Source organism: Xenopus laevis, chromosome 7S (assembly GCF_017654675.1).
Source record: "Xenopus laevis strain J_2021 chromosome 7S, Xenopus_laevis_v10.1, whole genome shotgun sequence".
In the NCBI taxonomy this organism is placed as follows: Eukaryota; Metazoa; Chordata; class Amphibia; order Anura; family Pipidae; genus Xenopus; species Xenopus laevis.
This window is the reverse complement of record NC_054384.1, coordinates 98,038,579-98,060,495: the sequence shown is the minus strand read 5'-3', so window position 1 is coordinate 98,060,495 and position 21,917 is coordinate 98,038,579. Positions and strand designations below refer to the sequence as shown.

Sequence of the window (21,917 nt, the reverse complement as noted above, 5' to 3'; positions counted from 1 at the left end):
TCTATCCCAACAGACAATCTATAAAAAGGCATTATGTATTATTTTGAGAATCTTTTTGTTGGAACAGAAATGACAATTGCAACAACCAGGCTTAAACTGTAAGCATTTATAGCCTAAAGTATGTTGTGGGCCTGTCTTGATTTAAAAAAACTATGGAGCCAACAGGATTGTCCAACATCCAGAATGGCTGTGCCTTTTCCAGGTTTATCCTTATAATGTAGAATTATTTCAAATGCACTAGTCTTTACAATAGAGACTTTATAGAGATTATCCTACATTAAAATGTGCCAACCATTCACACCCGTCTAATACATTAATTCTATCATCACCCCAAAACTAAGCTCATTCTTGTTCCACCTCAAGAATATCTCAAGAAAAATGAACTGTAGAAAGCTATTTTCAACAAGGTGTTGTACACCCGTGGGTGAGCCCAAGATGTGTGGAAATAGTGTTACTTGCTACCAGTGTATTCGGGGCACTGTGAGGCTATGGGCAACTCCCTTCAGCTCTCAGCAGTGTGTAGTGGCCCCTTTAAACATCTTACCCTCAGGTGGATCCTGGGTGTCTCCTGGTGCAAAGATCGCTCAGGCTGAAAGTAACAGCAGTCCAGGTTAATTGCTTCAAACAAATAACTTATTAATTGCACAACGGCTGATGATATGGCTCACAGCAGTCAGGCAGTATAGCTCTCCAACTACAATCACAGCCCACACTTTCACAGTTTCTGATATTGCCAGTAGACCCTCACAATGGGTAGTGTTCCTGATTTCCCCAGCACTAGGGATCCCATGGGGTTTCTTGCTCCTTGGCACTTTTCCTGCTCCTGAGCTCACCCACTCTGGTGGCTTGATCACCTAAGGGTGCTAACCCCAACTACTCTCCTTGTTGGAGCCAGAAAGCTGCTTGCTAAAATAATCTGCCACTAGCTTTCATCCTAGAGTGCCTATAACATAAACTCCTACCACTAAATAAACTTGACCTAACGTGGGCCCTGATACTGTCCAGACCCTCTCCTGTACCCGCCTCCCCGCAAGGTGGGATCCAGGAAGAGAGCCCTGAGCACATGTGTGCTCTCCCTTTTAAACTTTTTTTGCCACATACTGGGCAAACCTTGAACTACAATGGACCCAAGAAAAGCGACATAGCTGCCTGGGTGAATCAAAGGACCATGTAGGTGTCCAAATACAGGGGAAACAAATCTAAACCTCAGGGTCTATACAATGGTCATGAACAAAAGCATACAGTTAAACTAACCAAGGGAAGTGAACCCATCAGCACCCAACATATACTGTACATATACATACACATATACACATCTCTAAATGTCCCTCAACACAACTGGTACTCTCAGGCTTTATTGGAAATATACCCATTTTAAGCTGTTTTTCAACAGAACCCCTGAATGTGCTGTTTCTGAATGACAGCTGTGCCTGGCAGCTGTGCTCAACAGATCACTTGCTAACCCTCTCAAATATGGGGAACGGTCATGCCAAGTTATGCCATTGCTCCCATCCACCCGTCTTTTGGATCCCCTGCTTGTTACTCTGAATAAATATCTTGTTGATGAAGACAGCTGCTGCTGGATGTTACTTAGCTGCCAGTGGCCCAATAATGCTGCTGTAAAAATATGTCGATTCCCCGAAGAACATGAGGAAACTAGATTGTAGAAGAGAAATTGGAAACACTTTTCTTTAAACTCTTCTTGCTAAGCCAACCTTGAAATTAAATGCCATAATTTCTCTCTCTTCTCCCATCTCACCCTCCTACAATGATTTCCTCTCACTCACCCACTCCATTTGCTTAACTCTTTCCATCATTTTCCTCTTCCCCTTTAACCAAATGATCAATGGTACAAATGATTCTTCACCGAGTGCTGCCACTTTCTACAATTCTTTAACACCGGAATTTGTTCTCTGCCTGAACTTGTCTCATTGACTTCAATTGGTTGGGTCTAAGGTGGTGTAAATTGATGGCGTAATTTTTGGAGTCAGGCAAGTAGTGATGGGCGAAATTATCCGGCAGGTGGAAAATTTCAGTGTTTAAATTCGCCGCAAAAATTTACACATTAACAGACGCACATTGATTTTAATGGATGTTCAATGTCGCCAGCACCCATTTTGCAAATTTCTTTTTCGTTCGTGGCGAAATAGGAGAAATTCGCCCATCACTACAGGCAAGCATTAAAGGGGTTGTTCACTTTTGAGCTAACTTTAAGTATGACATAGAGAGTGATATTCTGAGACAATTTGCAATTGGTTTTCATTTTTTATCAATTGTGGTTTTATTATGTAGCTTTTTATTCAGCAGCTCTCCAGTTTGCAATTTCTGGTTGCTAGGGTCCAAATTACCCTAGCAACCATGCATTGATTTGAATAAGAGACTAGAATGTGAATAGGAGAGGGTCTGAACAGAAAGATGAGTAATAACAAGTATCAATAACAATACATATGTTGACCCACAGAGCATTTGTTTTTAGATGGGGTCAGTGACCCCCATTTGAAAGCTGGAAAGAGTCAGAAGAAGAAGGCAAACCATTCAAAAACTATAAAAAATAAATAATGAAGACCGGTTGAAAAGTTGCTTAGAACTGGCCATTCTATAACTAATAAATATACTAAAAGTTAACCACCTCTTCAAAGAAAATATACCAAATACCAGAATGCAGCTATTACCTTACAGTTCCAGTGTAATTGTGCCCCCCAGGTGCAGATGCATCCCGTGCAATTGTGATGCACCAAAACGTGTGCCATTGCTCTATGGAACCCAACCTTTGCATGAGGGGATGTTAGAAACAGGGATTCATCCAAGCACTGGACACCTGCAGTTGAGATTTTTTCCCAAGATTTTGTTCAAAGTGAAAAAAATCTCTAACAGGTGTATCTCACCACTGATACTCAGGCAGATCAGTTCATGAAAACATGTAACCTGACCACACCTGTCTGAAATACCCGATATCCTCTGGCCCTTCTTAACCTGTGAAACAGGATAGTTATTATGGTTGCGGGTTCTATTATACTGACTGCAGTTACATGACATAGAGATCACTATTTATTATATTACCAGCTATATGAGTTCTCACTGGAACTGCTTTTGGTGCAGAAACATGGAGACCCACCCTAAACATCAGGAGAACCATTCTTGGTGTTGGAACTATACTTTAAAATCTTTCATTTACTGTCTCTCTCTTATAGCACTCGTTTCTTTTTCTCGTTCTCTCTTATATCTTTTATCTATCTGCCCACCGTCTCTATCTGCCTCTGTATCTGTCTGGGGCAATGTGCACTCTGCAGTGGAAAATAACATAAATGGAAGTCACTAATGAATTCAGTGAGTAATAGTGCAGCCATGCTGGAGCACTGCTGACCTCCTACTCTAATGCTTTGCTTGAAGGTTGACCCACTTCTATTGACATCACACAGAGACTGAGGCTTCCAAGCACCATCTAGGAGAAGAACATATAGCTGCATTCCTTCAGCGTTGGCATGGTGCATGAACACTACATGAGTCGTTCGTCATATGTGAACTTAGTTTAAGTTCTAACCTCCTCTGCTTTTAAGCTGCACAAAACACAATGTAAAGCAATAAGATGCTTCATTGATGGATAAGAAGTCAAAACTGATGTGGCATCAACACATATTTATGTGTGTAGTAATTCCATATTAAACAAATACAATTAGTCGACCCTATTCTGCTTCATTAAGCAACGTTGCAACTTGCTGTGTTGGTTCATGACAATGGTGGTGCACCACACTGGACTGTGTACTTGCAGAACATAGGTCCTTGATCCTTGGCATTTAAATATACATTTAATATGGTTCTTAATCCCTTCACTGGGCTGCTAGCAATATATTAGTTGAGGATAGCATAGACAACAGCATGGTGGGATCAATATAACCTAATATAATTTTTCCCATCTGTATTTAAAGGTTTTATGTGTAGTTTTCCTTGCTCTGGTTAGAAAGAAAACAGGTAGAACAAGTAAAAAAAAACGCATATTGATACAAAGAATTAGGGTACTTGAGCCCAAACATTCTCCTGCACTTCAACACATTTGCCTCCATTCTGCCTCTTCTAAAAAATGATTTGCAACTGCACTTATTGACCCTGGGGAACCCTGAAGCCTCCATCCATTGGATTGCTTCAGTAGGTGCACCAGTTAATTGGATATAAATGCTGTTATTAAAAATCACACTCTTGATGGGACACAGCACCCGTTTTGACACTTAGGGGGTTATTTAGTAAACTTCGAATGCAAAAATCACGAAGAATTTGTGTTGGTTTTTTTTTTATAAAATCGGACTTTTAAAAAATCACAAATTTTTCGGAAATTTATTAAACCCCAAAGTTGGAAAAGTCTGAATCTGAAAATCCGACATCTCAGACCTGTCGAGGATGCATATAAGTCAATGGGAGAATTCCCAATGATTTTTTGACGTGCGCTGGTTTTCGTGCAATACCCCAAAGTTTTCAGAGTTTTAGGGTGAAAATTTCAAAAAAATTTTGAAAATCGGATGTAAAAATCCGAAAAAATCTTGAAAATCAGATTTCTTCACGCAAAGCAAATTTTCAGGAAAATGTAATAATAAATAGGCATAAAAAACCTGAGCGGATTTGATCGGAGTTTGTAGTAGAAAATATTGAGATAAATTCGGACTTTGATAAATAACCCCCATTGGGGTTCAATCATGGCAGACACAGCTCACGGCAATAGTCATGCTGGAATTATGGGGACAAATGCTGCATTATGGGTATGTAACATTGACCGAGACGAATTTCCTAAGCAATGGAGGTGAACATTGTATCACTCTACCCAGTAGCTAAACTGTTGAGCTTGCTAGAAAGAACAACAAGGGCTTGCTTTGTATACTGGAGGTTTTTGTGAATGAATACAACATCAGGACTGACGGACAGAATAAACAGAGGCTAGACTTGTGTTAGGAAACAGATTGGTTGGCTTTCAATAATGAACTCTTAAAGCAGAAATGGATAAATCTTCATGGTAAAGCATTTTAAAATATTATATAAAATTAACTCATATTAAATCATATTGCTTGTGCTTTGATCATTTTTTTTATCTTTAACTGTGGAGGCTGCCGTTGGCTTTGGTGGATCCACGAGAAGCTCAGTCCTTCTGACAGATCCACCTGTTCCTAAGACATAACCACCTGTGCTCAGCACCACCTGCGTATTATAACCCACCCCCCAGCAAAGCCCTTCTGGCTTCTTTCCATATACAAAATCCTACAGATGCAGCCCTCAGCAGGGATATCTCAGATCTGTCAGTTCTGTTAGGCCCTTGAGGCTTTCACTTGAGCAGAAGATTTATAAAGAGACAGTAATCAGTTCTACAGCTTTTCACTCTAAAATCATATGGCCTGTTATGGGCTTTATAACAAAATCAAAAATACAGTATGTACGCCTAAAAAATTGTGCTGGTACATTATTATATACATTGCTGTTTTCAGTCGGGATTAGTGATTGGCGAATTTGACCCATTTCAGTTCGCTGAAAAATTCCTTGAATTTCAAGCAAAATTCGCAAAACAACGAGAAATTTGTGAAATGCGAATATTGGTGCCTGTGTCAATTTTGCCGCCCGTGTCAATTCTGACTATTAGGGCATCCTAATAATGTTGTGTGACCATTTTTACAAGATTGACTTTTCCGACGCACGTCCTAAACTTTTTGACGCTGGCGAATATCCGCAGCAGTTTTGCGAATTTATTCGCCAGTAGAAAAACGCAGAAATTCTCAACTACTTCACGCCTGCCGAAATTATTCAACCATCAATAGTCGGGATTAGTGGATAGGAGATGCATCAACATGTACTAGGGGCCATCTACAGTGCCCTCAATAAATTGTCCTACCATGGCATCCACCCCCTCCCCAACCCCGCTGGGCAACTCGCAATGGATCCTTCCCCCTCCACTTGTAGAGCTGATGTAGTTACAGATGGCTGGACATAAGGGTAGGACCCTGTGCCCTCATTGCTGCACACTAGACACGTGCCTTCTTCTGCCTAACCCTTAGATCCTACCATGACCCAAAACTGTGGAGCTTACCCTCTGGGAGGCTTGGAGCAGTGCCAGGGGAAAAAAACACATATTTGCTTCTCTAGATACGCCTCAAAGCTCAGCTTGAGACGCCATTAGAGTGAGATTTTGAAATCATCAGCTCTGCAGGCCAAAGTTTAAAGTGATACTGACACTAAAAAATTTCTTTTCAAAATATTAAAGTACATTAGGGGGGCCCATTTACTTAGCTCGAGTGAAGGAATAGAGAAAAAATAGTTCGAATTTCGAATGTTTTTTTGGCTACTTCAACCATCGAATGGGCTACTTCGACCTTCGACTACGACCTTCGACTTTGAATCGAACGATTCGAACTAAACATCGTTCGACTATTCGATAGTCAAAGTACTGTCTCTTTAAAAAATTCTTAGTTCGTAGTTCGCTACTAAAACCTACCGAGGCCAATGTTAGCCTATGGGGAAGGTCCCCATAGGCTTCCTAACAATTTTCTGATTGAAGGAATATCCTTCGATCGATGGATTAAAATCCTTTGAATCGTTCGATTAGAAGGATTTAATCATTCAATCGAACGATTATTTTTTCGATCGTTGGAATAGCGGTAAATCCTTCGACTTTGATATTCAAAGTCGAAGGATTTTACTGTCATGGTCGAATATTGAGGGTTAATTAACCCTCGATATTCGACCCTAGGTAAATGTGCCCCTAAAAGTTACCTATAGATCATGTTGATCATTTTTGTTTGATGGGGCTGCTTTTGTAAGTAATTGAGGGCTGCTAGTGATAGTTTCTAAACCTGACAGTTTTGCCAACCTGACTGTCCCTTCTCAACCTGTCAGTTCTAGTTCCTAAAATTAACAGACTACAGATGCACAAATATGGCAGCCCTCTCATAGAGAAATATGGAGGATCAGATAGGAAATGCAAAAACTTAAGGCTTATACTTTTCCGGCAAATTATAAATATTATGCAAATACAATGTTACAATGGATGTTAAAAAGTAACAATTGCTTGCGTCAGTATCTCTTTAATTTGCTGTGCCACAAATATGGCACTACAGAAAGTTAGCAGCGCAGCATAATAATAAGCAAATAACATGAATTCATAATAAAAAATAATGCATAAAGGCAATTTATCAGGAGAGGAAAAGTCATTGGGACTGCAGCCAAAAGCCAAATTACTAGAATTTGTAAAATATAAACTAAATTGAAATCCAATTGTTGACAAACAGCATTTCATAAAACAATGCTGTTGGGGCAGATTTACATAGGATCGAATATCGAGGGTTAATTAACCCTCGATGTTCGACTGCCGACTGTAAATCCTTCGACTTCGAATATCGAAGGATTTACTGCAAATAGATCGAACGATTAAATCCTTCGAATCGTTCGATTGGAAGGATTTTAATGCATCGATAGAACGATTTTTCTTTGACCTAAAAATTGTTACAAAGCCTATGGGGACCTCCCCCATAGGCTAACATTGCACCTCGGTAGATTTTAGGTGGCGAACTAGGGGGTCGAAGTTTTTTTTAAAGAGACAGTACTTCGACTATTGAATGGTCGAATAGTCGAACGATTTTTAGTTCGAAACGTTCGATTCGAAGTCGCAGGTCGAAGTAGCCAATTCGATGGTCGAAGTAGCCAAAAAAATATTTGAAGTTTTTTTTATTCTATTCCTTCACTCAAGCTAAGTAAATGGGCCCCGTTGTGTATATGTTTGTTCCAGTAAGCTTCTTGGTGTTAATAATCCATACGTTTTTTTTTTCCTAGTAGAGCAACGATCAAAATAAAATCATATCCATTTGCAAAAGTAGAGCAGAGACTGCCTCTAGGCTAATGCATTCTAGCACAACACAACATTGGGACGAAATAGGATCTTGTTTGCATTCGGCACACATTATACATGAGATGCCAGGGAGCAACTGGATCCCCTCCATTAAATGAAATGGAATAACAAAAACCGACAGTTCAACACATATTTGCACACATCAAAGTAAAGATACTTTACACATGCCACATGGGAAATCACTATAACTTCATTAGACAGTAATGGGGGAATCAAAAAGTGAATTTTCAGACTAAATATTTATCATAACCCAAAGAGCAGGTGTTTCCTTTGCTCAGCAATGTCCTATTTGCCAACAAATTATTTTTACATTGCGAGCAGCGCTAAACATTTGTAAAAACGCTATTTTAAACATCACTTGCAATTTTAAATTACATTCCCCCTTAAGAGTGAAATGGCTCTAGTAATACAACAAAGTCTCCTCTGAGTTGGTAAGAGCAGCTCTTTATATGGTTCCTGTACAACCCGCCCTCCGACTTGAACCGAATATCCTGCAAACTTTCTGTTAACCTGATGATGTCATCCATACAAATCAACACAAAATGAGAGAGCTCTACCTATTAAAAATACCCCCTTGGGTATCAGGTGCTAAAAAGTCTATAAGACTCAGGGTCACAGCAAATCATAAGCAAATCCAAGGAACTGTAGGACGCTGATCCAGTTTTTAAGTTGCAAAAGTGATTTATTGGCTCTTAGTAGACAAAATAAGGCAACCTTTGTTGCCTTACTTTGTCTACTAAGGGTAAGGTCACACTTGGGGGCAAATTCACTAAGATTCGAAGTTGTGCCAGGCGCAACTTCGCCGCACTTCGCCGCACTTCGCCAGGCGTAGTTTTGCCAGCGCTCCGCAAATTCACTAAAATCCGAAGTTGCGCTCAGGGGTAGCGTAAGGTTGCGAAGTTGCGCTAGCGTTGATTCGCTATGTAAAGCGAAGTTACGCTAGCGAAGGCTAATTTGCATACGGCGCCAAATTCAAATTTCAATGGAGGAATACGTATCAGCACTACAAATGCCTAGAAAACCTTCAAATCAGCAAATAAAAATTTTATTTTGCCCTACACATGTGCCCACTGTCTAGGTAAGTTGCCATGAGTCAGGAAATGTAGGGGGGAAGGAGGGGAGCCCCCAAAAAATTTTCGATCTTTTTCAGCCTATCACCCATAATGTAGAAAACACGCCAGCGTTTTTTGGGACTTAGAAAAAATGTTGACTTTTTTTGAAACAATCCCTATCTACTCTATTGCGCTTCGCCAGGTCTGAGGGGGTGAAGGAAGTCTAGCGTAAAAGGTAGCGTTCAGTACACTGCACAAGTTAGTGAATTTGCGTAGTTACGTCGCTAGCGAAAATTCGTCAGGCGTAACAAACAAACTACGCCAGCGTTCGTTAGTGAATTTGGGCAGTAACGAAAATGACAAACGCTAGCGAACTAACGCTAGCGTTCAGCGCTTCGGCGCTTAGTGAATTTGCCCCTGAGTGTTTCGGAGATTTAGTCGCCTGGCGACTAATCGATTCGCCGCGTGTGCTTAGTACCGGCGATTTTTCATTCTAGCCAGCGCAAGAGTGAGGGAAGGTGTTCGGGGAGATTGGTCGCTGCAAAGACGAGGCGATTAGTCGCCAGGCGACTAAATCTCCCCGAAACGCTCAGTGTGACCTTACCCTAAGAGCAAATAAATCACTTTTGCAACTTAAAAACTGGATCAGTGTGCTACAGTTCCTTGGATTTGCATACATATATACAAATCAAGTCATACAGTCCATGGAACTTAGAAAAGCAGGAGTCCCCTATTGATGTCACATTAGCAAGAGTTACAGTTGGGGATATTTGGCTTCCAGAGCATCACTAGTCACGTCCTGATCTCAGGAAGGGATTGTACTGGATGTACTACAGGTATTGGGCCCCCTATCTGGAAACCAATAATACAGAAAGTTCAACATTTCAGAAAGGCTCCCAGAGAGCAAATCATTTTAATACTTTTTCTCTGTAATAATAAAACAGTACTTTGTACTTGATGATGACTAAACTGCACGAATCCATATTGGAGGCACAAAAATCCTATTGGTTTATTTAATGTTTAAATGATCAGTAGCAGACATAAAGTATGGTGATTCAGATTATGGAAAGACCCTTTATCCAGAAAACCCCAGAACCTAGGTCCTGAGCATTCTGGATAATAGATCATATACTTGTATTATCAGATAACTATGTAACTCTCTACTATGGCTGCTGCCTCCCACACAAAGGCGTTATATATTCATATATACCAATGTGACACAAGTAATATGGGTAATCACATAAAAAAGCCTATCCAAACATTTCCTTCTATCACACATACAACATCCATGTGTAGTTATTGCAATGATAACAAAAAAAAATTGGTATAGGCAACTTGTTGGCAGAACAATGACTACCATCAGCGTGAGCTGCAGAGGGGTTACTGGGAGATGTAGTACAGCAGCAATTCTGAATGCCAGAGGCTCTTTGTCTTTCGAAGATCAAAACTTTATTGCCCTGTTGCTTTTATTATTAACACACCCACACAATGGCTTTTAACAATAGCCATTTTCTGCCTTTCGTTGAGAAATCCCCTGAATAAATCAAATGTCGAGTATTTTGTGAATGCCATAATGGTGACTGTAAGAGCATATCTCATCCTAGTGCTTTATCTGCAGAATGCACATCCTACCCCTGTGTCAGCTGCAATTCTGCCCACCCAATCCACCTGCTGTATGTGATCATTCCCCTGTTCTGCCACTCAATTCTCTCATTCCCCAGCATGCACCTTACCTGCTGATAGGACCATTCCTGGGGGGCAAACTGGTTGTCCACCACTTCGAACTGGAAATTTGTGTGCGGGACCTGGTGCAGTATGTAGGTCCACCACGATGCCCGGTACCCATGACTAGTGCTCATGGCTCCTTCACGGCCACGAATAAATATATATAAGAAATAAAAAGAAAAATATATATCTATGAAAAAATGCAAAAACTAAGACAGTAGCCTTCTGGCTCTTGGACGTTCTTCGCTGGTGGCTTCTTGATTTTGCCTTTCTTGGTGTTTTCAATTCATCCTGTTAGCAGAGACTCCGTGCAGTAGGCATGGTGGGAACTGAGGGGTCTGGAGAATAATTGCTTATGGCAAACATAGAAAAGAAGGAGAGGGAGGAGGAAAACAAGCAGAGCTATCTCTCTCCATTCAGCCACTGTGAGAATTACACACACAAAGGCAGAGTAATGGGAGGACAGGAGCACCCCCTGGTGGTGCTGACTAAATGCACTCTTAATTAATTTGTCTCTTGGGTCTATTTATGCTTTTACTCAGTGTCTTGTAAAATATGTCTGACAAAGGCCAGTGTTGAGAAGGAGCTGGGCTATCAGCAGCAGGAGGCTATGGAACACTGTATGAGGAGCAGGTGCAATTTTAAAGAACGACTTGAATTATTGGGATAACTATGATTTGTCTTTTGTTGCTGAGTAAATATAGAAATTCCACATCCCAGCGTCGCCTAGTTCCGTAGTAAGCTAGCATTCCATTGCATGAAAAAAGGGTCTGGCAGAGGACAGTAGGGGGTCAGTCATTTATAACAAAGTTGCACTAAAATGTTGTTGAACAAGTTAAGCACATTGATTAAAGGTACTTGTGTCAAAGGCTGCTCCTTGCGCCTTTGTGTTTTGGTGCCAAACGCTATTGTGTTGCACTAGTCTGTGACGCAGGGGAACCCTGGACCTACCACCACCTTTGAAGGCAGAATTGCAGCTAAAAAATCAGAGGTAGCCCTTATTTTTGATAGGACTACATGGACGATTTCCCCGCGCTGCACAAAAATGCAGCAGGCGTCACAGTGAATGCAATAGAAATAAGGTAAGTAATGGCATTGTCGGATGGTGTCGCTGCATCTGCATCCGACAGTCGCATCACGTCGGATCAATGCTGTGCCACCATCCGACAATGCATTCACTTACCTTATTTCTGTTGCATCCGATCTGAATCCGATCACTCCAAAATCGTCCATGGAGTTCCTCCCTTAGACACAAAACTACACAGGAGCGTTTGATCAGATTTTGTGGGTCAGATTTTATCTGATCTTGGCATGTAACACTGTGCACCATTAGGGTAGAACTACACAGGTGATTTCCATGCACTTCTGTCGGATCTGATGCTGGGCAACAAAACGCCCACGGATGCGACGGGAAACAAGGCAAGAAATACAAAAATCTGATGGTGTTGCAGCATTCGCCCAATGCGACACAACTGTCGGATGCAGACGCATGCAGTTGTTTTTCCCACCAAAATTCCACTGTCTCCATAGGCGGAGGGTGATTTTCTTGTTTGGAGAGGCTAAAGGTAGCCATACATGGGCTCAGTAGCATAACTACAGTCTGATCCCCCTGCAAAAAAGTGCCTAATGCACGCTCACTCTGTGCGAGAACCAGCAACAGTGGCGCTGTACGGTAGTGACACCACTGCATGGGCTATATTACTGCATGGTTTGCCATTTACATCTGAACTTTAGTTTTATCATCCTGATTCCATTGTGACATCTTTGCACCTCAGTCAGGGCAGGAAGGGTTTAAATTGCAGAAGCTGACTCACATGAATAAATGCTAACCACGGGATTAAAGGAGCTACAAATACATATTATTCACTCAGCAAATCATTGTTCCCTTCTCATTGCATAAGTTTCTATATGTGAAATCATTCGGTGCCAATATAAATAAATATAAACAAATAAGAGAAACTGGCAGACTGGCTTGTGGATATAAATAAATAAATAAATAAATTTATAAGATCAACTCTGAGCTCTGCAGGTCCCACTCCCTCCCCTCCATTCCTCAGTCAATTTTTTCCATGCCAAATTTTTGCAGTAGCGAATGCATGCCTGGCAAATAAATTCGCACATCACTACTCCCAAACCTCTCTACAGTGACCTTACGTGGAGGTGATAGTAATGACGCTATATATTGTTCATTCTTCAAATTATATTTAGGTCCCTAACTGCTCTGCAGGGAAACAATCATACTTATGAACAGCAGGGGGAGCCCTTGTCTTACTTCCCAGCCATGCAGAACTCAAGCAGCTTTGTTTGTTTCCCTGTAGAGCAGTCGGCGACTGTGTAGCGATTTGTATTGAATTTTATTTTTGCCTTTACATCCACATTACTGTTTTCAACTTCAGCTTTAGGGACAACGATCATGGAGCCAGATTTAAACAGATAAACTGGGATTCCATTTGGTGGATTGTTTTGATGCAGCCACTGATTCTGCAGAGTTGGAGAAAAAATTTTTTATCAAACAATACAAAAACTATAAAATCCACATTAGATTACATGACAACACAGGACCCAGTGCAGTCTGTATATTCTGATTATTAATCAGTCTTGCAGTATCGGCTTCTGGCAGATATTATTTGACTTGTGCTGTTTTGCAGCCCAGACCACCCTGAGCATGTGCACAGTCTTAGTCTTGCAAAGATGTTTAAAGGAGAATGAAAGACTAAAATTAAGTAAGCTTTATCAGAAAGGTATAAATACACCAGTAAACTCTCAAAGTAATGCTGCTCTGAGTCCTCTGTCAAAAGAAACACAGCATTTCTTTCCTTTTATTGTGAACACATGGGCCTCTGTATCAGACTTCCTGTTTTCAGCAACAACCTCAAGGGCAGGGCTTGAGCATGCTCAGTTTGTTCCTCTTCCCCTCCCTCCTCCCATCCCTGCTGTAATCTGAGCTCAGAGCTGTATGTGAGCAGGGAGAGACTCACACAGGAAGTGATGTCACACCAAGCTTATATGGCAGCTTCTATCCTAAACAAACAGAGACAGTGTCTAGAGCTGTTTACTCAGGTATGGTAAACAGCGCCGATTCAGACCTAAGCGCCGCCTGAGGCGGCTCCTGCAATGCCGCCCCCCCTCGCCGACTAACTTGTCGGGAGGGGAGGCAGGAACACTAATGCGGAGAGCGCAATTGCGCTCTCTCGCATTAGTAAAGCCGAATTTCCGGTTTAAAAACCGGAAATTCGGCACTTAAAGGTGCAGGAGCGGCTTTTTGCCGCCCCTGGAAACTGCTTCGGCGTTGCCGCCTGAGGCGAGCGTCTCAGCTCGCCTCATTGGCGGCGCGCCCCTGATGGTAAAGCATTCTGAAGAATAAACATAGCGTTCTAGCTTGCACTATTGTGGCTAATCTGTTGGCAATAAACTGTCTTGGAGCTTTCCTTCTCCTTTAACAAAGTTACAAGATGGTGACCCCCTGTGGCCAACTTTGAAAGCATAAATTATTTGTTTGATTAGGCTTGTGGTGCAGTAAGTTCATGTTTATGTTTAGTATACAAAATATAGCATTTCCAGCCTTATTCTATTTTAGACTTTAGGGCCCCTTTAAAGCTATAATTGTATAATTGTAATTAAAAGTGCACACACAGATCAGGATGGTTAAGAAGCAAGTCTGGCAATTTAGGCACATTCATTGATGACACCCAGGTCTTTTGCTGAACACCCATTCTCCAGAAAGCAGTTCTATTATTAATGTCTTCTATAGTGCTAAATGATGCATAAGATGCATACAGCATATTCATTTACTGGGGGAAATTATTCTGGTAAAGCTTTGTAACTGATGATGCATGTCATTGTGCCCCTACAAGACTTTGTGGGAGATGATGGCTCTGAACGAATAACAACTATGAATCTGTGCCCTAGTGTCACGATCGCCGCCCGGAGCAGGACCAGGAGCTCCGGGCGGCGCAACTACCCCTTCCGACGCCGCTCCCAAAATGGCGGCGCCCATGGCCGCCACGTGGGTAGCGGCGCCGGCGCAGAGACGCCTGCGCGCAAGTGCGCAGGCGCGAAGACGTCACAGCGGCGCGACGGACGCAGGCGCAGCGCGTCGGTCGAAGACGTGCGGACGCCGACGCAAGGGCGCCAAAAATCCCCTTTAAAAGGACGCCTGAGGCGCCAAGATGGCGCCCGAAAATAGGATCTTGTTCCTGATTAGATTCCTGGGTTCCCAGTTGCTGTTCCCGTTTCCCCTGAGTATTCTATTGATTGATCTCTTGTTGTTGACCCCCTGCCTGGACTTTGGACTCTGTTTATATTCTGCCTGCCTTTTGACCTATTGCCTGAACTTTATTATCCCTTCGGCTGAATCCCTGGATACCACGATCCTGATCCCTCCTGAGGGGCTTCCTCCTATATCCGGACAACTCCCCAGAGGGAACTCCCGGTTCCCTGACATTATTTTCGGGCCATGGATTCCACTGAGGAAGCTCAGCCAGAAATTCAGCCAGATTTCGGCAGGGCCTTTCGGGGCCTGCATTCCCGCATGGAGGCGTATGAAGCCCGGCAGAATTACGTGGGACTCACGCTGGAGGCGATCTTGGAAAAGCTCTCCTTGTTGACACCAGCGACCCCCCGGCCGGCACCTCCTCCGCAAGCGGCTGCTGCCATGGCTACCCAGCCCTCCACTTCTGGTCCTCATATTCCTGCTCCGCCTCTCTACGATGGCGATCCTCAAGCCTGTCGAGGATTCGTGAATCAGTGCCAGATTCGATTTGCCCTACACCCCACTGAATTTGACTCTGAACGTGCTAAGGTGGGGTTCGTGATTACTCGTCTGGCAGGGAAGGCTCTCGAGTGGGCATCTCCTCACTGGGAGAAGCAGTCCCCACTGATGGATGACGCAGAAGCATTTCTCAAAGAATTTAAGATCGTCTTCGATGCTCCCGGCCGGGTTACTTCCGCTGCTTCCCGTCTGTTCCAAATCCGCCAAGGGAGTCGCAGTGTAGCGGAGTATGCTATTGAATTCCGTACACTTGCTGCTGAGACTCGTTGGAACAACGACGCATACCATACTGCATTTTATAATGGTCTCTCCCTTCGCATCAAAGATGACCTGGTCTCTCGTGAATTACCCACGCAAGTTGAAGACCTCATCGCCTTGGCTGTCAAGGTGGACACTCTTCTGAGAGAGCATCAAACCCTGAGAGATCGCGTCAGGAAGTTTCAACCCTTGTTGGCACCCCGCTTCCAGAGGCCTCTCCTGCAGGCTCCTGTCACTCCGCCTGCCCAAGCATCCATTTCTCTCCAGGAGGAACCCATGCAAGTGGGAAGAACTCGCCTCACTGAACAAGAAAGACTCCGCAGACGGATGTCAGGCCTGTGTCTGTATTGTGGCGGACATTCCCACTTTGCCAATGCCTGTCCTGCAAAGGCTAAGAGTTTTGTACCCCGAGGTATGTCTATGGTAACTCATGTAGGGGGCACTACTCAAAAGTCTCGTGATTGGTTTCAGGAGAAGACCCAAGAAAACTCACACAGGTTTCTCCTTCCCTTTCAGATTCGTCTGATTGATAAGACCATCTTCGGGAATGCTTTCATCGATTCCGGAGCCGGGGGTAACTTCATGGACGCTCTCTTTGCTAAGTACATGGGAATTCCTTTATTTCCTTTGCATTCTCCTATGCGGATCGTTGCCATTGATGATAAACCCCTGGACTCTGTACTCACGATGACCACTGGCGAACTACCTGTGCAGGTTGGGGCCTTGCATAAAGAGAGACTTTCGTTTCTTATTATCTCTTGTCCCGCTGTTCCTCTTGTTTTGGGTCTCCCCTGGCTGCGCCTGCACAATCCCACCATAGACTGGTCAACAGGGCAGGTTTCTCGTTGGAGCTCTTTCTGCTTACAGCATTGCCTTCCTGCTAAACCCCTCAAGAAGGTAACTATCTCCTCTACCGAGTTAAAGTCTCTTCCCTCCTGTTATAAGGAATTCTCCGATGTGTTCTGTAAGAAGTCTGCGGAATTCCTTCCCCCACATCGCTCCTACGACTGTCCTGTCGAACTCCTGCCAGGAGCCATGCCCCCCAGAGGCCGCACTTATCCTCTCTCTCCTGCTGAGACTACCGCTATGAAGGAATATATCCAAGAAAATCTCCAGCGGGGATTTATCCGCCCCTCTACCTCTCCTGCTGGGGCTGGGTTCTTCTTCGTGGAGAAGAAGGACGGAGGTCTTCGGCCATGTATAGATTACCGGGGCCTGAATAAAATCACTGTAAAAAACAGGTACCCTCTGCCCTTGATCGTAGAGCTCTTCGACCAGCTGAAGGGGGCGAAGATATTCTCTAAGTTGGATCTCCGGGGGGGCGTACAACCTCATTCGCATCCGTGAGGGTGATGAATGGAAGACGGCTTTCAACACTCGTGACGGGCACTATGAATATCTCGTTATGCCCTTCGGCCTTTGCAATGCCCCTGCCGTCTTCCAGGAATTTGTTAATGATGTGTTCCGGGATCTCCTAGGAAGGTTTGTAGTCGTGTACCTGGACGACATCCTGATCTTTTCTAAAGACCTAGAAAGCCATCGCTCCCAGGTGAAGGAGGTACTCTCTCGTCTGAGGAAGAACTCTCTCTTCGCCAAGTTGGAGAAGTGCGTCTTCGAAGTGTCCAAGATCCCCTTCCTAGGATACATAATCTCTCCTGAGGGATTTGAGATGGACCCCGTGAAAGTGTCTGCCATTCGGGAGTGGCCTATCCCGCTGAGTACCAAGGCAATCCAGAGATTTATCGGATTTGCTAACTATTATCGGCAGTTCATCCGGGGGTTCTCTTCCCGCATTGCACCTATCCTGGCCCTCATCCGGAAAGGGGGTAAACCCAGCTTGTGGCCTCCATCTGCCATTGAAGCCTTTCAGTCCTTGAAAGAGGCCTTCATGTCCGCTTCTGTCCTCCGACACCCCAATCCTGAACTACCCTTCTGCATCGAAGTTGATGCTTCTGAAGTCGGAGCCGGAGCTATCCTGTCCCAGAGACACCCCGCTGATGGGAAGTTGCATCCCTGTGCTTATTTCTCCAAGAAGTTCTCGTCCGCAGAGCAGAACTACGATGTCGGGAACCGAGAACTCTTGGCTGTCAAACTTGCCCTTGAAGAGTGGCGTCACCTCCTGGAGGGTTCTCTGGTTCCTGTTCAGATCTACACCGATCATAAGAATCTCGAGTTCATCCAGTCCCTCAAGAGGCTAAACCCCAGACAAGCAAGGTGGGCTCTCTTCTTCTCTCGATTTAATTTTATCTTGTCTTATCGCCCAGGCTCCAAGAATCTGAAGGCCGATGCCTTGTCTCGTAGCTTCACTCCGGTGGATCGCTCTCCTGAGAGACAAGAGCCAATCATTCCTCCAATCAAGATTATTGCCTCCCTGTATCCACAGTTTGCCGACCAAATCCTGGCTGGTCAGTCTTCTGCTCCTTCTGATACACCCATTGGAATGGCATTTGTTCCTCCTGAGCTGCGTCTGCCTATCCTGCAACAGACCCATTGCTCCAGGCAAGCCGGACATCCTGGTCCAGCTAAGACTCTTGAACTCTTACGACGCCTGGTTTGGTGGCCTGATATCCGCAAAGATGTGAAGGACTTTGTTGCTGCTTGTAATGTTTGTGCCACATCTAAGTCAAGCCACTCTCACCCCAGTGGGTTACTACAGCCTTTGCCGGTTCCTTCTCGTCCCTGGACCCACTTGTCCATGGACTTCATTGTCGAACTTCCACCCTCTGGTGGGAACACTGTGATCTGGGTTGTCATTGATCGATTCTCCAAAATGGCCCACTTCATCCCCCTGAAGAAGTTGCCCTCTGCGGTGGAGTTGTCCCAGCTTTTTATCCAGTACATCTTCCGCCTGCATGGTTTCCCGGTGGAGATCGTCTCCGATAGAGGCACCCAGTTTACTGCCAAATTCTGGCGTTCACTATGCAAAGACTTGGGAATTGTTCTTCAGTTTTCGTCTGCATACCATCCGCAGACGAATGGGGCAGCTGAACGTGTCAACCAAGCCCTGGAACAGTTCCTGAGGAACCACGTATCCCTCTGCCAGGATGACTGGTCTGATCTCCTCCCATGGGCGGAATTCGCTCATAATAATGCTTGTCATTCCTCTACAGGAAGGTCTCCGTTCATGTCGGTGTATGGTCAGCATCCTCAAGCTTTTCCCCAAGACTTTGTGTTATCTGACGTCCCGGCTGCTGACGATTCCGCAGCCCATATGTCTGCTATTTGGGCTGCTACCAAGTTGAACCTAGAGAAGAGCGCTCTTGTTCATAAGACTTTCGGGGATCGTCATCGAAGATCCTCTCCTCCCTACAAGGTGGGTGACAATGTCTGGCTCTCTTCCAGGAATATCCGGTTGAAGGTACCATCTCCCAAGTTGGGTCCAAAATTCGTGGGTCCATTTCCCATCTTGGAGATAATCAACCCTGTGGCTGTCAGACTCCAGCTTCCACCAGAGATGAGAATCCCCAACGTGTTCCACGTGTCTCTGGTGAAACCCGCCATCACTAACCGGTTCTCTGGCGGTCAATCTCCTCCTCCTGCCATCTCTGTGGAGGGTCAACTCGAGTACGAGGTGGAGAAAATCCTAGACTCCAGGATCTCCAGAGGGTCCCTTCAGTATCTCATTCAGTGGAGGGGCTTTGGCCCTGAAGAATGCTCCTGGGAAGGACACCGTGATGTTCACGCTCCTCGTCTGGTGAGGGATTTTCACGCCAAGTTTCCCCAGAAGCCTTGTCCCGGTGGTCCTGAGGCCCCCCGTGAGGGGGGGGTACTGTCACGATCGCCGCCCGGAGCAGGACCAGGAGCTCCGGGCGGCGCAACTACCCCTTCCGACGCCGCTCCCAAAATGGCGGCGCCCATGGCCGCCACGTGGGTAGCGGCGCCGGCGCAGAGACGCCTGCGCGCAAGTGCGCAGGCGCGAAGACGTCACAGCGGCGCGACGGACGCAGGCGCAGCGCGTCGGTCGCAGACGTGCGGACGCCGACGCAAGGGCGCCAAAAATCCCCTTTAAAAGGACGCCTGAGGCGCCAAGATGGCGCCCGAAAATAGGATCTTGTTCCTGATTAGATTCCTGGGTTCCCAGTTGCTGTTCCCGTTTCCCCTGAGTATTCTATTGATTGATCTCTTGTTGTTGACCCCCTGCCTGGACTTTGGACTCTGTTTATATTCTGCCTGCCTTTTGACCTATTGCCTGAACTTTATTATCCCTTCGGCTGAATCCCTGGATACCACGATCCTGATCCCTCCTGAGGGGCTTCCTCCTATATCCGGACAACTCCCCAGAGGGAACTCCCGGTTCCCTGACACCTAGGACTCCAGAAATGACCGTAGCTACTACAAAGGGCCTATGCAACTAACCTGTGTGTTTTTCAGGAAGAAGTGCTTGGTTATTTTATAATACCTGACTTCTAATATTGGCCTCAGAAGAAGAACAGATAGTAACCACTTCTTCCATTTATTTGGCATACTGCCTTACCACAGTTTATACTAAAATATATATTTTCAATAGAAACATTTTTATTCTATCCAGTAACAACTGAAGCAACTTAGATTGGACAACACTAATACTTTGTACCCCTGGTTTGGATTTTGGTCTGGAGCCAGATGCCATTGCAAAAGCATTGCAGGATTTCTGGGAGAATTTCAAGTTCTGAAAGAATGGGGAGAATCCAAATGCCAAAGGGAATTGAATTGGGAAGTTGCCTGGTTGGAAGAGACCTCGAAGCGATAAGAAGGGTCACATAAGTCACAAATGCCTAAATCAAGGACATCAGCCCTGAAACTGCAGTTCAACAGCTGAAGGGATATGACTATGAAGATTTTCATTCATCCAGGTCATGGTATATCTAGTATAGGTCAAGACTGGACATCTCAATCATCAATACTGAACACATAGAACAATATTCTATACAATAAAATAGGTCTTTTTTTACTTTACCTCCCCTAAATGAGTCTTACAGTTTCTGGAGTCCCTTTGCACTCGAGGATCTGTGAGACCTATCATGCCCTTATGCTCTACCCTATATAACCATTGACTTGGAGGTGGGTGCATTGAGGCAGCATAATTAGAATATACCAGACCCTAAAGCAAAATCATTTCAGGGAATCAGACATTGTTCATTAATATTTATATAATAATTTTTGTCTAAAATGACCACTTTGTCATCTTTATCTGCCCTTTTTATACAGATTTGGTAAATTTTCTGTAATTTACTTAATGCCTTTTTTTGGTTGTAAGAAATGTCACCCTTATATCTGTAATTTAATCTATGGGAGAAAATCTTGGCTAAATCTTGTTCAACTGCTTTTCTATACATTAGAATACCACTTCCTGGGGGGACATTTGGTTGAAAAGTTGAATTATGTTTTAAACCACTATGCATAATTGAAATATTTTTATCTTCTCTCTCTATTTGATTTACTTCTCCTTCTTTCTGACATTGCTCCATAAATGTAATAATTTCTATTTCCTGTACATTAAAATCAGACTCCACAATATTATCCTCAAATGGAACATCTGAACCTGTATAAAACAAGCCCACAGGTATTTAAGGACATGACCGGTACCAGCCACACCTCCTCTGATGAAGCGCCCAATAGCGCGAAACGCGTCAGGAGGGTGTGGCTAACACAAGGAAGGCAGACCGGGGGGGGAGACACTGCACTGTGGTGTGTTTGTAAATGTGTTAATATGCAATTTTGCTGTGGTTAAAATGCACAAATAAATGTTTTAAGTGAGAAGCTGTGCATGTCTCTAATTTCTGTATAATTACACCCCTGAATGGTACAAAGTATTGAATACCCTAAAACACAGACATTTGGGGTTAATTGTACCATTACACTTATCAATAACAACCCATCTGATCATTGCTTCTTTTTCTTTGTACCTGACTTCCAGTATTCCTAATAACTCACTTAACCAATATTGGCCTAAGAACAAGAAGAGTTAGTTACCACTTTTTCACTTTATTTGGAACCCAGCCTTGGTCACAGTTTCAAACGTATATATTGAATAGAAACATTTGCTTTTCAGTTAAAATTGATATGCAAGAAAACATACCTGAGGTCTGAAGGACTCTAGAGTGGGCAGCACTAATATCTGATACCCTTACAGCTACTGATCTCTGGGGTCTTCTGCTGCATAGTCTCCAGTTTTGGACCACTTAGAGACAACACTGCTTCAATATTGAAAACAGCTAACAATTGTTACACAATACAATAGGTATTTTGTACTTTT

At 44.0% G+C, this 21,917-nt stretch overlaps 1 protein-coding gene across 2 annotated transcripts in view; it reads right to left on the bottom strand.

Annotated features, from left to right (window-relative positions):
* ttyh1.S (tweety family member 1 S homeolog) overlaps nt 1–11,069 on the bottom strand; it is an 88,028-nt gene extending 76,959 nt beyond the window's left edge. The window contains exon 1 of one of the 2 annotated variants that reach the window (XM_018226929.2): nt 10,662–11,069. In XM_018226929.2, the coding sequence (XP_018082418.1) occupies nt 10,662–10,787 (126 nt within the window). In that variant the 5' untranslated portion in view covers nt 10,788–11,069. 2 annotated transcript variants of the gene reach the window in all.
* Between the last annotated feature and the right edge of the window lie 10,848 nt (nt 11,070–21,917).